We start from the raw sequence: 17,152 nt of genomic DNA on the forward strand, positions 1-17,152 counted from the left end.
TATTTTTTCTAGACTTCTCCCATAAGTTTTTCGAGTTTTGTCCAACAGAGGTTTTAAATGAGTATTTAGTCAAACCTACCTATATTTAAATCGTTGGCATTTGCTTTACTTATCAGAACATTTTCTTAATCCCAAGACTTTGTATCCACGTTTTCTATTGAATAACATGGCTTAATTGTTCCATTTGTCATTTTAACCATATGGAATATATATTTTTTTGGTTTAGAGAATGAAATCAAATTGTTAGTCATTTATTTCTAAAGTTAGTTAATGATATTTATTACATAATCATTTTTTCTACCAGTGATTTATGATGCCCAAATTATCAAATTTTAAGTGTTCTCCACACCACCGTCTCATTCTGGACTTCTTCTGATTTGTAAATACATCTGCATTTCATTTCAGCGTATGCGGCCCCAAATACTTGCACCACTTTCCCTCCATAAACTTCATTTTTCTGGATCTTGTCTATAATTAATTTGTAGATATATTTGGAACTTTTTCAAATTGTCCCCTAAGTAATTATTACATCAATTACTCTGTCATTAATTAGAGCAGAATCAATGTTTTAAATACTATTCTGTCTTTCTTTCCAGAAACATGCTAGGGTGCTACAATTATACACATATTTTATTATGGTCCCTTTAAAAGTATTATGACTTTCCTCAAACTTCTTCTTATGATTAGTCATAGGCATTTTATATATAGTTATTTAGAACTGCAGTTGTAAATGGGGTCCATTTTTCCTTTATATCTTTTTATTTATTTGTTTTCCAAATTTTGCCAATATCTGGGAATGATCCTAATTTTTCTTGTTTATCTTGCTCTTTGATTAGCAGTTAGTTCCTGGAATCCTTTAAAACTGGGTCACTTTCATGGAAGTATCTTCCTGCTTTGCTTTTCTTGAGCCTTTTCTCCTAGAACAAATACAATGAAAACAACAAACGAACAAAATTTTAAAAACATGGAAAAACATCTATGTCCTGCATTCTTTAGAGCAAGCTGATTCTTGGTCCACGAGTTTTGATAAAAACCATGACACCTGCCCTGAGAATTTGAGTAAATTTTGTGAAGAAAAAAGCCAAGTTCTCAGGGCACAATCTGGAGAGGCAGCTTTGATAGTTTCAGCGCTCACCCTTGGACACCATGGTATTGGCTAACGGGGTCTTTGGAAGAGGCAAGGGAAGTATATTAAAGTTTTTAAACCCTTTCAAATTCTTGATCACTTAAAAATACCAATAACTACCACCCTTTTCCTCTCTTTTCTTAACACTTTCATTCCCAGTGAAAACCAGATGGTCTGAATCTTACGGGCAGCACAGTAGGACTCCTTCCCCTGAGATATATTGTCATCTGTGGAAGGGGATCTTGTCCTCTCCCTGATCTTCCTCAGATCTTCAGCGACCAGGGTAGGTCACAGACCTACAGACACCAGCAATCTCAGGGAGGTTACTGCCCTCACTGGGCTGAGGGCTGGGCTGCCAGGATCTGAGGGATGAGAATCTGGTGTCTGGATCTGTGCATGTTTGTGAAACACTTTCAAGGGTATGCATGTCACACTAGGGCATTAATTTTGGCTTCTTCATCACTGAACCTACTGGTGCCTACTGGTGTTGGTCTGTGTGATCTAGGGAGGCTTGGGGGAGTCTGAGGTCACTGTGAGGAGGGATGAGGCTATAGCTAAACCAAACGCACTGACCCCCTGGGGTAGTCTAGGTGTAAGCCTTCTCCTGGGGACAATGACCCTGCATGGTGCCTTGCCCTCCTAGCGCGAACCTGTATCACACAGCAACCCGAAGGGAGAGCCAGCGGTTTACTCACTTCTTTTCCACATCCTGGATGGAGTCAGGCAGAGGCTTATTCCTGGTTTCAGGAAGGAGTGGAACAACAAGGCCAGCGAGGATGGAGCAGACTCCATAGATGATCCAGGGTAGGTGGGGAGAATATACTGTTAGGATCATCAAGAGGGGAGCCAGGGCTGCCCCAATATTAGAAGCAATTCCCATGAATCCTGAGGCTGTTACCCTTGGAGTGCAAACAACAATACAAAAATAATCTGGTATAAATCCATACAAGTAATTTGTGATTTATTATTTTGCTTTGATTATGGGAGACACCTCAGCAATATTTAGACACATGAAGGCTGATGACGTACTCTTACGTTTAAAATATGCTCTTATTTGCTCACAAATTTTTCAAGTGCACAAGTGCATTAAGATATGTTTTCATTATTGAAAAAATACTCTTACCAACAGCACCTACCCTTTAACGGTTCAGCAGATTATGGGAGATGATACATTAAAGGGCTTAACTCATGCCTGACAAAAGTGAGATTTTAACAAAAATTGTGGCTATAATTTTTGTTATTATTAATACTATTATAATCAATGCTTTTGATAATGAATCAGATTAATTTTCTGTCCACTATAAGTCTTGATTAGCTGGGAAAGGTCTGTTTTGACCCTGATAGAGCTTCCATGAGATTGTGTACCTGACAATGGTGGGGACTAGTTCATTTCCATGGGCAAAAGAACACATGAGAGCCATAGAAGAAACTGCTATTCCCAAAGTTGACAAAGCCACACGCAAGGTCTGTATTTCTGGAGAAGAAGACAAGTGAGACTCAGGAAATCTGAGCTGAAGAAATCACCATCCACCAAATCATAAATGAAAAAGACACAGTTGGGGGACATCCCTGGTGGTCCAGTGGCTAAGATTCCACGATCCCAAGGCAGGGGTCCTGGGTTCGACCCCTGGTCAGGGAACTAGATCCCATATGCCGCAACTGAAGATCCTCCACATGGCAATGAAGGTCCCGCGTGCTGCAACTAAGACGCGGTGCAGCCAAATAATTAAGTAAATAAATAAATATTTAAAAAGAAAAAGACAGTTGGAGACACTTGCATGTGTTAAGTACCTGGTAGAGAAAGCACACGGGGGCAGAGAATGTGCACAGCCTAATAGCAACCTAATTACAACTTAAATAAGAAATTAATAACCTGAGTTATTGCATCAACTCTTCCTACATATCAGAGATTTCAGAAATTTGCCAAAGATGGAGAGGGGAACAAAAACCCAGCAAGAGTTTGCTTTCATTTACTCTGTCCAGTGTCTCCTCTGCCTTTCATGTATAACATAGGACTATGATATGAGCAATTACTGATGGATGTAAGGCTCACCAATATCCTCCAGGAGTTCAAAACCTGGGTGTTTACACAATGTTGACATGGGGCTAGTAATGCAGTAGAGAGTAATAAAAGAATGGGGCTCGGGCTTCCCTGGTGGCGCAGTGGTTGAGAGTCCGCCTGCCGATGCAGGGGACACGGGTTCGTGCCCCGGTCCGGGAAGATCCCACATGCCGCGGAGCGGCTGAGCCCGTGAGCCATGGCCGCTGAGCCTGCGCTCCGCAACGGGAGAGGCCACAGCAGTGAGAGGCCCGCGTACCGCAAAACAAAAAATCATGAAAGCGTGACAACGTGGGAGTGAGCTCTGTTGTAAGGCAGCAAATTTGCGTTGATGCTGATATTCAAGATGGGCTCCTGTCAAGTGCATCACTGCACTGGGAGCTAGCTGAAGCATGGTGACCACCTGGGTTCCCCCGTGAATTACATATGGTCATTTAATTTAGTAAAATTGATTTTAATAGAGGCTGTTAACAGCTTAACGCCTTTTTCCTACTCTCTGTACCTTCTATGCTTGAAGACAAAGGATTAAAAATACCTTAGAGTCAAGATGACACCCTGGGACCAGGGTTGCAGTTATGGCGACCTAATTCCAGACACAAGAGTGGATACATAGAATCAGGGAGTAAAGTTTCACTGAAACTGTAGTAATAAGAAAGAGACCAGACCAAGGAAGTGACAGTTGTGTCCTCACATGAGATATAATTATATATAGTGACATAATACTGTCATTTACAGTTACAAGTGTGATTGGCCAAAGAGAAAGTGATCAATTGCTCTCCCAGAGAAACTGTCAGCAATAAATAGCACAAATTACCAGACACATCTCTGATATGATGAAGACAACCACATGGCTGAACTGACTTTTACTGACCTTTGCCTATTTCTCAGCCACTTGATGACAGAATCTATCCTAAATCCTCAGATTGGTTTTGGAAAATCCTTAGAACCCTAGTCTTCACTTCCTTCTGCCTTCAGATCCTGTCTTCAAATCTCTGAGGTAAGACATTTTCTTATTTCAACCTGTGCTCTCTTCTCACCTTGAGGCACAAATGTGACGGCCAGAATGGAGACTCCAAGGAGAAACATGAAGAGCGTCTGGCTTACTTGACGGCCCAGGTGATTCAGTGCCAAAAATGCAACATAATTGGCTGGGAGGTTGACTGCACCGAAAAGAACCTGGAACAGGAAAACATTGCTCCCTATGTCCTGGAGGTGGAGAATCAGGCCAAAAAAGGACATGAAGTTTGCAAATCTGTGGTGAACAAAAATGAAAGACACTTATCATAAGGTGTAGAGCCTTTGTCTTACAAATGATGATAATAAATATTAGCCAGGCAGCCAATGGTTGGTTTTAAGGTATAAAAACATGGTATATTTTATGGAATAATTCCTCGCAAGGTGATGAGTTTAAAATTCTAAAATTGGAGCTCCTAATTATTGTTAAGTTTTGGGGGAGGGTTTGGAGTGTTTTTTGTGGAGGATGCATGATGGAGCCTTCTAGAGTTTTAGAGCTTTTTTCTATATCTTCATCTGGGTGATGGTTGCATATGGAAATATTCATTGAGCTGTATATTTTTGTGCACTTTACTGCTTGTAATTTTACCTCCATTAAAATGGAAACAAACAAGTGAAGAAAGTTAAAGCCAATGTCTGTACCATGACTGAAGTTCTCAGTCTCAGTTTCCAGTGATGAGATTGGTAGGGTGATATGATAAACAAAACTCGCCGTTGTATAAATAGCTCTGGGTCAGTATTTTTCATAACCCTTTGACTACTCTAAACACAGCAATTATCATTATGGCTTCCTCTGTATTTTATCTCAAATCTGTTCCCACAACATGTTGTATCCTTTGATATGGGATAGATTCATGTCTCCACTATTTTAGCGTCCCTCATGCACTCTGAGAAGCCCACCTCACAAAGGACAGGAGACAGACGTTCTTACGCAGGTTGGGTGTGCGGAACAAGTCAAACACAGAAGGTTTGGTCTGTGCGGCCTCCAGCTCTTCCTGCAGGATGGATCTCACGACCTTCAACAACAATAACAACAGACTGTTCAGTTGTCACACAACGGGAGGCACTGTGAGGCCCTCAACAGATGACAAGATAGATGATGTCCCTGTCCGTCTACTGGAAAATATAGCCACTGAGGATGTAATGACAGGAGTAAAAGTGGTATGACTAGAGAATTACAGAGTTAAAGGGGACTGAAGGAAATGATGTAGCAACAAAAATATTCAAACACAAGATTCGAGAGGACTACAGGGCATCAGAAAGGGAGTGTACCTTAGATACTCAGATTAGAAAGGGAATCAAATGCAGAGTTGCTTGGATTTTGTTCCAAAGCTCCATTTGTGCCAGATGGGCATGAAAGACCTGAGAACTAAGCTTGGTTATCAGCTGGCTGTCCTGTGCAGAGAAACTGTTTATCTCAGGAAAAAGAACATTTCCTGAGAATCTTTATTTTGGTTCTTTTCTCAGTCACTTTGGGGGAAATCCTGGCATGTTGTGCCTCCGTGAATGAGATGCCTAGAATTAAAACTGAGGATGAAATTAGGAGAGCTCTTGGTATAGAATGATTTAAACCCAGAGTTGGTTATAATCTGGAGTTACTTAATAGCCCTGCAACATGCTAGGTATATACCTTGAGGAAGGTAATTAAATATTTCTAAAACTCAATTTACTTGTCATTAAAAAGAAGAATAGGTAGAAGAATCAGAGTAGGAGCAGAAGAGGTGGAGAAAAATAATGGCATTTCCCTCACAAGGATTTCCTGGTCCATACATGAGGCTAAAAATATGCATAAGGAATTATATCCAGCATACCTCAGATACTTACTTATTAGTTATTCAAACAATATAGTCTTCATTCTTATCCCACCTCTACAAATGAAAACGTACCATGAAGTCCATTGGAATAATTCCATGAGGAATTCAGAGAAATGAAAGGCCACCCTAACTGAGGACCTACACATGCAAGAATGTCCTTTCATTTAAAGAACAAGCCCAAATAGTGAAATCTTGGACTTAACACTTTTAGAAGAGAGGAGTCAGGATCGCATCTAACACCAGAATCCCACGACCACAGGCCATTGTCATGGACGATAATGTAAGAATGTGCTCAAATAATACTTTAAACTTGGGCCAGATGAGGGATGCAATGCCTGCAAGACCTTAAATTACATCCAATATCAAAGTTAAAGTTTGGGATATGGTGTGGTTATTTTACACTGGCCGTTCATTTTTGGTGAGCAAGCAGAGACGTGAATAGTGTTGGCAGATGTATTTGGGGGGCGATGCCAGATCACTTACAGGAGCTCAAGGAGCTCCTCCTACCTGGTAAAATCCTTATTCAGGGGAAAAGAGGCCCGTATTCAAATGGGAACCTGCTGTATCTTCACTTTTTAAAAGGTACTTTTCTCTCTGATCTTCACTATTTTCTTGCTTAAAAAATGCTTTGTACCACTCATAACACTATCCTGGGGTAAAAAGCATGAAACAGCCCTCGTCTGAACCCTTGCCCAGTGGCGTTCTGGAATCAGTGTGTACAAATTCACACAAGCCCTTTGTTCAATTTTTAGATGGTTTGTAAAGCAGTTGCCGTCTTGTTGGTGGCATGAAACTCACTGAGGTGGTGATAGTCGCACCACGGAAAGTGATAATTGCCACAAATCTGAGATCTATGCTTCTCTTCCTCTTGTAATGTTAAGTGTTAAACATTTACCAGCACACCCTGGTTTGACCCCTCTGTAAGTCATTTGGACTGCTCTCAACTGCAAATTTAATCATCTCTCTGCCTGGTTTAAACCTGGATAGTTCTACCTTAACCTGTAAGACCCATTTCATATATAACTACTTCCAAGATGCATTCATTGCCCACATATCTGCAGTTCAGATTTTATGTCCCTCCTTGACAGTCACATTCCACCCTTGCTTTAATTCAAAGAGACTTTATCAAGCCCATTTTACTTGTTGAGTGTGATCTTTCTGAAGATAGAAAGTGTAGACTTTTCCCCTCTGCGACCGTCACAGGATCTGTCATCAAGTAGTCCTGAAATAAATTTGGAAGGGAAAGAGGAAGACAAAAAGAAAGAGGGAAGACAGGGAGGGTGGAAGAAACTGGCTGAAGGTGGAATGCATTTAGAAGCTGAAAGGCTTGAAATTCAAGAACCGATATAGGTATAAAACATGGATTGGGAGAGCTTTGAGAAGATGTTTGTCAATGAGATCAGAAATGGAGAAAATGGACATTTATTTCTTCAAAATTACAATTTATGATATTTAGAAAGAAACATCTCTTAATGTAGAATAGTTGGGAAAACTCTGAAGTTTTATGGATGTAAGAGAAACCTGCGGAGGATTCAGGGGAGAAGTTTGTGCTGGTCTCTCATAGTTGCCATGTCACTTACCATCACATAAGTGTGCCATCATTGAGTTTGTGAGAATCGAGTTTCAAGTGAATACTTTTTAATGGTTTCATTGGACAGTGCGCCTTGGGATCCTTTAAGAAAGTGTATTTCTTATACAGCCTGAAGTGTATTTCAGGCTGGGCTACTGTGGAGCATGAGTTCTTGTGTTTCTACTGGGTCTGAAACAATTAGGACAATAGAAAAGGAGACTGAAAAAGACTGTAGATGTCACACAGGAATAGGAGGAGGAAATTGGACAGAGCAGAGGTGAGAGGAGAGTATCAGAATTTGGAGTGTACAGAGTTTAGAGCAGGAAGGAAGGTAGATAAGACCACAATTGCATTGAAATACCAGAACCAGTAGAATGAAATGAGCAGGGGAGGAGGACAATTTATTAAAAGATAAAGAAGGAAAAGATGGAAAAATGAATCTGCCAAAGGATGACTGAAATAAGAACTGACCAAAAAGAAGTTGCCTGAGAAACACTGGTGGCTTAGGGTAGGGGCACTTTCTTCATAATCTCCATGTTTCCAAGAAGAAAGACTTTGAAAGAATAATACTACAGACCACTTTATACCTACCCTCACTGCCCCTTGGAGGACTGAGGTATTTGACTGGTAAAGTAGGAGAATGCAATGGTTATGCTTCAGTGACCCAGAATGCCTTTAGAATGAAAATTCATTCAGATTTGCTGCCTGGGTCACACCTTATATTTAGCAATGCAGGCTCTGCATCTGTGGAAAAACCTGGCACTTGTGAATAAGTTCAGTTATGGGCTGAAGTGTTAGCAAACTTATTGTTGCTTGAAATTTAGACACTTCCTCTATTTCAGTTTTCACTGTAGTGAAAAACATCAGTTTTTATTGTCATCTTTCTGAGCACATTATCCCTCAGTTGGGTGTCATTTAGGCAGAGGAAACGTTTAGCATTTACTGGACTCCAAGACAGCCCAAACTGGATTAATCAATGGATTGTTATTGATATGAAGGGGAACAGCTTTAAGTAAGAAGGATTGTCTGGAGTGAATGTGTTTGGCAATCTGTCAGATGGAGGTTAAACATGACTAAGACCACAAATTTCTGAATAATCTTTACAAAATTAAAAAAAAATGGAATTAAGGCGATCTTGGGTACTCATTCATGCATAGAATCCAGTTCCTAAACCGAATTTCATTTGTTCCCCTTGTACAATGTTGTCTTTCTTCTTCTTGCCACTGAGGTGGTTGTCATTTGCCATTTACCCTGATAATGCATTGTTCCTTTCTTTCTTCCAGATCGTAACACTTATTTTTGTTATTTACCTGGTAAATAATTTTCCTGTAAGATTTAAGCTTTAATTCTTTGGATTGGGCCAACCTGGTAGACAAAATACTAGGTGCCGGCTTGGAACTAAAGATACTTCCAAGATGTTAGTTGGCACAAAATAATTTCCTATAAGTCAGGTATATATTGACACAGTCTCAGAGTGCCATAGAGCTCCACCTAAATTTCAAAATTTCTTTAAAAAAAGGACTATACTGGGGCTTCCCTGGTGGCGCAGTGGTTGAGAATCCACCTGCCAATGCAGGGGACACGGGTTCGAGCCCTGGTCTGGGAGGATCCCACATGCCGCGGAGCAACTGGGCCCGTGAGCCACAACTACTGAGCCTGCGCCTCTGGAGCCTGTGCTCTGCAACAAGAGAGGCCGCGATAGTGAGAGGCCCGTGCACCACAATGAAGAGTGGCCCCCGCTTGCCGCAACTAGAGAAAGCCCTCCCACAGAAATGAAGACCCAACACAGCCAAAAATAAATAAATATTTACCAAAAAAAAAAAAAAAAAGGACTATGCCAATGGCACTTTATCATCTCAGCGCCTCTCAGGGCCACTGCATCTGTGTAATAACCCCAGGCACCACGCCAACATGTCTGCCTGTGGATCCCATCACCAGACCTGCCTTTGGCCCATGACCAGCAGCAGGTCCATCCAGGGACCCTGAAATGAAACTACCAACAACAGTACCTGTGGACTCTGGCATCTAGCCTGTCCACAGACAATGGCACCAGGCCTGTCCACAGACCCCAGAACAAGTTCTGCCTCTCCATGGACGCTAGCAGTGGGCCCTCCCACCTGCAGACCCTGGCTGAAGGCACAGCCGTATGTGGACCGAGGCAGTAGGACCACTATTGAACCCTGCTAACTGGCCCACCTGTAGTCTCTGCCAAGTGGCCTGCCCAGAATTTCCAGGGACTGGTGAAGAGCTTCCCTGCCAAAGCCAGACTGTAAAGACTGGAAGAAATAACTGCTTCTTCATATGCACAAACACCAATACAAGGCTGCAAGGATCACAAAGAATCAGGAAAACATGACATCACCAAAAGAACAAAATAAAGCACTGGTAACCAGTTCTTAAGAGGTGTAGATCTACAGACTGCCTACAAATATTTGACAATAATCATAAAGAAGCTAGTGAGCTGCAAGAGAACCCAGAAAGACAACAAAATGAAACAAGGAAAACAACACATAAAGAATATAAGGAGTTCAACAAAGAGGCAGAAACCATAAAAAAGAACCAAACAGAAATTCTGGAGCTGAAGCATATAATAAATGAACTAAAAAATTCAATTAAGAGCTTCAACAGCATATTTGATCAAACAAAATAAAGGACCTATGAACTCAAAGACAGGCCATTTGAAATTACATAGTCAGAAGAACAGAAAGAAAACAGAATGGAAAAGAGTGAAGACAGCCTAAGGAACTTATGGCACAATATAAAAAAAAATCAATATACACATTATAGGAATCACATAAGGAGAAGAGAGAGAGAAAGGACCAGAAAACTCATTTAAAGAAATGATGGATGAAAACTTCCCTTCTCTGGGGAGAGTGGTGGATATTCAGATTCATGAAGCACAAAGGACTCCCAGTAGGTAGACCCTAAAGAGGTCTACATGGAAACATATTATAACTAAATACTCAAAAGTGAAATATAAAGAGAGAATTTTGAAAGCAGCAAGAGAAAAGTGACTCACCACACTCAACAAAACTCCTATAAGACCATCAGTGGATTTCTCAGCAGAAATTCTGTAGGAAAGGAAAGAGTGGAATAATATATTCAAAGTACTGAGAGAAAAACCTGCCAACCAAGAATGGAGCACCCAGCAAAAATGTCCTTTAAAAATGAGGAAGATAAAAACTTTCCCAGAGAAAAACTGAGGGAATTTGTCACTAAGAGACGTGCCTTACAGGAAGGGCTAAAGGAAGTTGAAATGAAAAAGATACTAAACAGCAACACGAAAGCATATGAAAGTAAAAATCTCTATGGTTAAAGTAAATATAAGACAAATACAGAATAATCTAATACCGTAATGGTGGCATGTAAATTTCTTTAACACTAGTATAAAAGTTAAAAGACAAAACTGTTAAGAATAACTAGAACCACAAAAATTATTAATAGATACATGATTTGAGAGAAGTGAATTCTGGCATTAATAACATCAAACATGTGTTTAGGGAAAGTAAAAGTATAGTTTTTGCTCATAATAGAATTTAAGTTGTTATCAGCTTAAAATAGACTGTTATAACTATAAGAAGTTTTATGCAAGTCTCATGGAAACAACAAAGAGAAAACCTACAGTAGATATACAAAATAAAAACAGAAAAGAATCAAAGTATTGTACATCACTATAAAAAATCAAATCACAAGGGAAGATAACAATAGAAGAGAGGAAAAAAGAACAATAAAACAGAGAGGAAACAGTTTATCAATTGTAAGTACTTACCTATCAATAATTACTTTAAATGTAAATGGATTAACTCATCCATCAGAAGATATAGGGTGCCTGAATGAATTTTAAAAAAAAGATCCAATTTTATGCTATCTGTAAGACAGTCACTTTAGATTTAAAAACACAGTAGACATAAAGTGAACAGATAAAAAAAGACATTCCATGCAAATAATAACCAAAACAGAGCAGGGATAGTCAACTTGTATACATAAAATAGACTTTAATCAAATACTGTCACAAGAGACAAAGAAGGTAATTTATAATGATAAAAGGATCACTGCAACACAAAGATATGACATATAACCCACAAAGATTGAATCAAGAAGAAACAGAAAGCCTCAATAGGCCAATAACTAATAAAGAGTATGTGGCAGTAATTTAAAAAATTCCAGAAACAAAAGCCTAACACCATAGGTGAATTCTACCAAACATTTGAAGATTAATTAGTTAGATATTAATTAATTAATACCAATCCTCTCAAACTCTTCCAAAAAATAGAAGACAGGGACAGTTCTAAACTCATTTTGTCAGACCAATATGATCCTGATACCAAAGTGAGACAAAGATACCATAAGAAAAGAAAAGAAAAGAAAAATGCAGGCCAATATTCCGGAAGAACATAGTTGAAAAAATCGTCAAGATATTAGCAAACCAAATTCAACAGCATATTGAAAGGATCGTGCACCATTACCCAGTGGGCTTTATTCCTGGGATGTAAGGATAGTTCAGTATAAGCAAATCAATGCGATACACCAAATTAACAGAATGAAGGCTAAAGATCGTGTGATTACCTCAATAAATGCAGAAAACACATTTGACAAAATTCAATGCACTTCTATGGTAAAAATTCTCAACAAATTAGGTATTGAAGGAACTTACATGAAAGGCCATGTATGTAAAGCCCACAGCTAACATCATACTCTATGGTGAAAAACTGAAAGCTTTTCCCTTAAGATCTGGAACAAGACAAGGATCACACTTCAATGTAGGACTGGAAGTCCTGGCCAGAGCAATTCGGTAAGAAAAAAAATAATAAAAGGCATTCAAATCAGAAAGGAAGAAGTAAAATTGTCTGTTTGAACGCAACATGATCTAATTTGTAGAAAACCCTAATACATATCCAAAAAATTGTTAGAACTAATAAATGAATTCAGTAAAGTTACAGGATACAAAATTAACATATAAAATCAGTTATATTTCTATACACCAGCCACAAACTCTCTAAAAATAAAATTAAGAAAACAATCCTGTTTGCAGTAGCATCAAAATAATAAAGTATTTAGGGATAAACTTAACCAAGGAGGTGAAAGACTTGTATACTGAAAACTATAATCCCTGAAGAAAGAAATTAAGGCAGATACTAGAAAATTGAGAGACATCATGTTCATGGATTAAACAAATAAATTAATACTGTTAAGATGTCCATACAACGCAAAGCAATATGCAGATTCAATAAATCCCTGTCAAAATCCCAATGGCATTCTTTACAGAAATAGAAAAAACAATCCTAAAATTCATATGGAAACATAGACGGTCCCCACAGTCAAAGCATTTTTGAACAGAAGCAAAGCTGGAAGCATCACATATTCTGATTTCAAAATATATTATGAAGCCACAGTAACCAAGAGTGTGATACTGGCAAAAAAACAGACATATAGACCAATGGAACAGAATAGAGAGCCCAGCCATAAACTCATGCACATACAGACAATTGATTTCTGACAGCTGTGCCAAGAATTCACAATGGGGACAGGATATTGTCAATAAATGGTGCTGGGAAAACTGGATATCCACATGCAAAGGAATGAAGCTGGAAACTTACACTATACACAAAATCAACACAAATGGATTACAGACTAAAATGTAAGATCTAAACTGTAAAATTCCTAAAGAAAACATAGGAGAAAAGTTTGTTGATATTGGTCTTAGCAATAATTTTTTGGATGTGACACCAAAAGCACAGGCCATGAGCAGAAATAGACAAATCGTACTAAATACATCAAACTGAAAAGCTTCTACACAGCTAGGAAATAACTGACGAAATGAAAAAGCACCTACAGAATGGGAGAAAATATTTGCAAGCCATATGTCTTATCGAGGGTTAATATCCAAAATACATAGGAAACTCGTACAACTCAATAGTAAAAAAGCCAAATAACTTAATTTAAAAATCGGCGTACGAACTGAATACACATTTCTGCAAAGACAGCATACAAGTGGCCAAGAGGTACATGAAAAAGTGCTTAACACCACTAGTTGTTAGGGAAAGGCAAATCAAAATTACGAGTTATCACTTCACACCAGTTAGGATGGCAATTATAAAAAAAAGTAATTAGTGTTGGTGAAGATGTGGAGAAAAGGGTACCCTTGTACACTGCTGTTAGGAATGTGAAATGGTGTAGCCACTATGAAGACAGTATGGAGTTTCCTCAAAAAATTAAAAATAGAACTAGTATATTATCCTGTAATCCCTCTTCTGGGTATATATCCAAAGGAATTAAAATCAAGATCTTGAAGAGATAGCTGCACTCACATGTCCACTGGATCATTATTCACAATAGCTAAGATATGGAAACAACCTAAATGTCCATCCATGGATGAATAGAAAATATATATATATGTGTGTGTGTATACATATATATATGTAAAATGGCATATTATTCAGCAATAAAAAGGAAATTCCACCCTTTTCCACAGCATAATTAACCTAGAGGTCATTATGCTGAGTAAAATAATCCATGTGCAAAAGAACAAATACTACATGATACCACTTATACGAGGAATCTGAAAGAGTCAAACTCGAAGAAGCAGAGAGTAGAATGGTGTTTGCCAGGTGCTGGGGGATGTGAGAAATGGGGAAATATTTGTCATAGAGTACAAAGTTTCAGTTGTGCAAGATAAATCAATCCTAGGGATCTACTTTACAGTCTAGTGTCTAGGGTTATAATACTGTACCGTATACTTAAAAGTTGCTGTGAGGGTAGATCTTATGTTGAGTGTTATCACAAAAAAATAATGAATAAAGGGCAGAGAGAGTTTTAGGAGGTAATGGATATGTTTATTGTGTAAACTGTGGTGATGATATTTAGATGTATACTCATCTGCAAATACATCAAGTTGTGTACATTAAATATGTACAGCTCTTTGTATGTTAATCATACCTCAGTAAAGTGTTTTCTTAAAAATCTATGACACATGTAATTGAACTTATTTGCAGAAATGTTTTATTGCTTCTCTTTGGCTGTCTAGCTCCTAGCACTCTCTTTTTCCTGTTAAATGAGGGCAGATGATTTCTCCTTGTCTCTATTGGCATTCTTTTCATTCTCTTATCGTTGCAAACAAAAAAGTTAACAGCAGAAATACCATATGATCTGGCAATATCGATTATGGTTATATAGCCAAGAGAATTGTACACAGGATATTGAAGAGATATTTTCATACTCATATTCATTGCCACACTATTCACATATGGAAACAACCTAAGTGCCCATCAACGGATGAATGGATAAAGAAAATGTAGTATGTTCATACCATAGGATATTATTCAACCATAAAGATGGGGAAATCCTGCCATATGCTATATCATAGATGAATCCAGAAAATTTTGCTAAGTGAAGTAAGTCAGTCACAAAAGGATAAATAGTTCTCATAGAAGGACAAATACTGCAGGATTCCACTTATAGGAGGTATCTAAAATATTAAAATAATAGAACAATAAGTAGAATGGTGGTCATCAGGGACTGGGGACAAGGGAATTGAGAAATTGTTGTTTAATGGGTACAGAGTTTTAGTCATGCAAGATGAAGAAATCCTAGAGCTCATTGTACTTATAGTTAACAATACTGTATTGTACAGTTAAAAATTGTAGATTTCATTCTCTGCATTTTGACCACAATAAAAGTTATTTTAAAATATATGTTAAAATTTCTCTTTTTAATATTAAAACGCTGTGAAAAATGGAATTCTGACTCATACAGCTATTCATGAGCAAGCACCGTGCCTACTACATGATAATTTTTCAATAAATAATTTATACATTCATGACATGATGAATGGTCTACTTTATGACACACAGTAGCGTCTGCCTTCCATACCTGGGGAGGAAAATAAAAAAAGAGAAAGATCTCTCTGAAGCATTTCCACTCAGTCATGTTCTTGGAACTTGTAATAAGTAGAATGTAAACGCCACGAAACAGGGATTTGGACTATTGTGGTCATTACCATATTTCCTATATAGAACAGAATGCCCTTTCAGTAAATATACCATGAATGGAAGCATATATGATTGACTTGACAAATAAGCCTCCTTATGCTCTGTTCTGCATGGTCACTAAGCTGCCCTTCAACTTGCCTTACTATCCTGAAAAAAAAAAAACATTGAAGTGTTAATTGGAAAGAAATGGATTAGTTTCGGTTACTTTCTCTAACACAAAGTGAGAACAATAACAACCTCTACAATCATAAATATTGTACCATTTTTCTAGCTTCCACATATATGCGTGATCTGCCTCTGTTGAGTAAAATATCTCCATCCAGTCCTTTCGGCATGAGCATCCTAATGTTCACTCAAACCCTGTTGACAGCTATTGAAGACCAGGGCAATGAGGTAAGAAGATCCCAAACCACACCAGTGTTCCCACCCTTTATTCACTTTATGGACGCCGACTAGTGTATATGTCAGGTCATGTGTTTCCTATATTCCATAACCAACTCCCTCTCCTGTTCACCTCCATGGTTAGAGCGTCTCCAGCATTCTTCCTTCCATTCTTGTGAGCAGCTTTTCTGAGTTCCTTTAAGCCCTCCTCGGGTTTGTTGGTGATCATCAACCACCGAGCAGACTCTGCCAGCCACCTGATCAAAGAAGAGGACAGAGGTGCCATCAACTCTCATTTGCCCAATTTTTTTTTCACAGAGGCTTTTTCCTGAAATGCCTCTCCCCTCCCATCTAATACCTATCTCTTGTTTTGTTATACCAGGAAATATAAACTTAGGTTCTTTTGTACCATAACTAGGAAGCTGTGAAGATGACCTCTCCATACAGTACACCTTCACTGACTGCCGGGAATATAGAGTTGGAGTCATAGTGCCCTCCCCCCATTATTCAGGGGGATATTATCAGTTTTAGCAAATAAAACGCTGTGTTTGGGCTTCCCTGGTGGCGCAGTGGTTGGGAATCCGCCTGCCAATGCAGGGGACACAGGTTCGAGCCCTGGTCCGGGAGGATCCCACATGCCGCGGAGCAACTAAGCCCGTGCGCCACAGCTACTGAGCCTGCGCTCTAGAGCCCACGAGCCACAGCTGCTGAGCCTGTGTGCCACAACTACTGAAGCCCGTGCTCCTTGGAACCCGTGCTCTGCAACAACAGGGGCCACTGTGATGAGAGGCCCGCGCACCGCAGCGAGAGGTAGCCCCCACTCGCCACAACTGGAGAGAGCCCGTGCGCAGCAACGAAGACCCAAGGCGGCCAAAAATAAATAAATAAATAAATAAATAAAACCCCAAACAACAAGAAAACCCACTGTGTTTAGTTAAATTTGAATTCAGATGAACAGTGAATATGGGTAATTCTTGAGTATGACTGTCCCGTGCAATATTTTGGACATACACTAAAAAGTATTTGCTGTTTATTTGAAATTTTACTTTAATGAGACACTGTATTTTATCTGGTTAGTAAATGAAAATACAGAATTCTTAGGTAAGTAGAGATTTCATATAAACAATGAATAATTTTTAGTGTAACTATGCTCCGTACAATATTTGGCGTACTGTACAAAAAGTTTGTTGTTTTATCTAA

General features: G+C 38.9%; 1 protein-coding gene across 2 annotated transcripts in view; it reads right to left on the reverse strand.

Annotated features, from left to right (window-relative positions):
• Nucleotides 1–856: 856 nt before the first annotated feature.
• Nucleotides 857–17,152, reverse strand: part of LOC115840361 (organic anion transporter 7) — a 33,116-nt gene continuing 16,820 nt past the window's right edge. Inside the window, exons 5-10 of one of the 2 annotated variants that reach the window (XM_070046105.1) lie at nucleotides 16,086–16,209; nucleotides 5,100–5,215; nucleotides 4,223–4,437; nucleotides 2,492–2,600; nucleotides 1,822–2,025; nucleotides 857–914 (exon numbers count right to left, since the gene is read on the reverse strand). In XM_070046105.1, the coding sequence (XP_069902206.1) occupies nucleotides 857–914; nucleotides 1,822–2,025; nucleotides 2,492–2,600; nucleotides 4,223–4,437; nucleotides 5,100–5,215; nucleotides 16,086–16,209 (826 nt within the window). Of the gene's footprint in view, nucleotides 918–1,821; nucleotides 2,026–2,491; nucleotides 2,601–4,222; nucleotides 4,438–5,099; nucleotides 5,216–16,085; nucleotides 16,210–17,152 lie in introns of both variants that reach the window. The other variant, XM_030833096.2, reaches the window with a different exon arrangement.

This window comes from Globicephala melas, chromosome 8, assembly GCF_963455315.2.
Source record: "Globicephala melas chromosome 8, mGloMel1.2, whole genome shotgun sequence".
NCBI lineage: Eukaryota > Metazoa > Chordata > Mammalia > Artiodactyla > Delphinidae > Globicephala > Globicephala melas.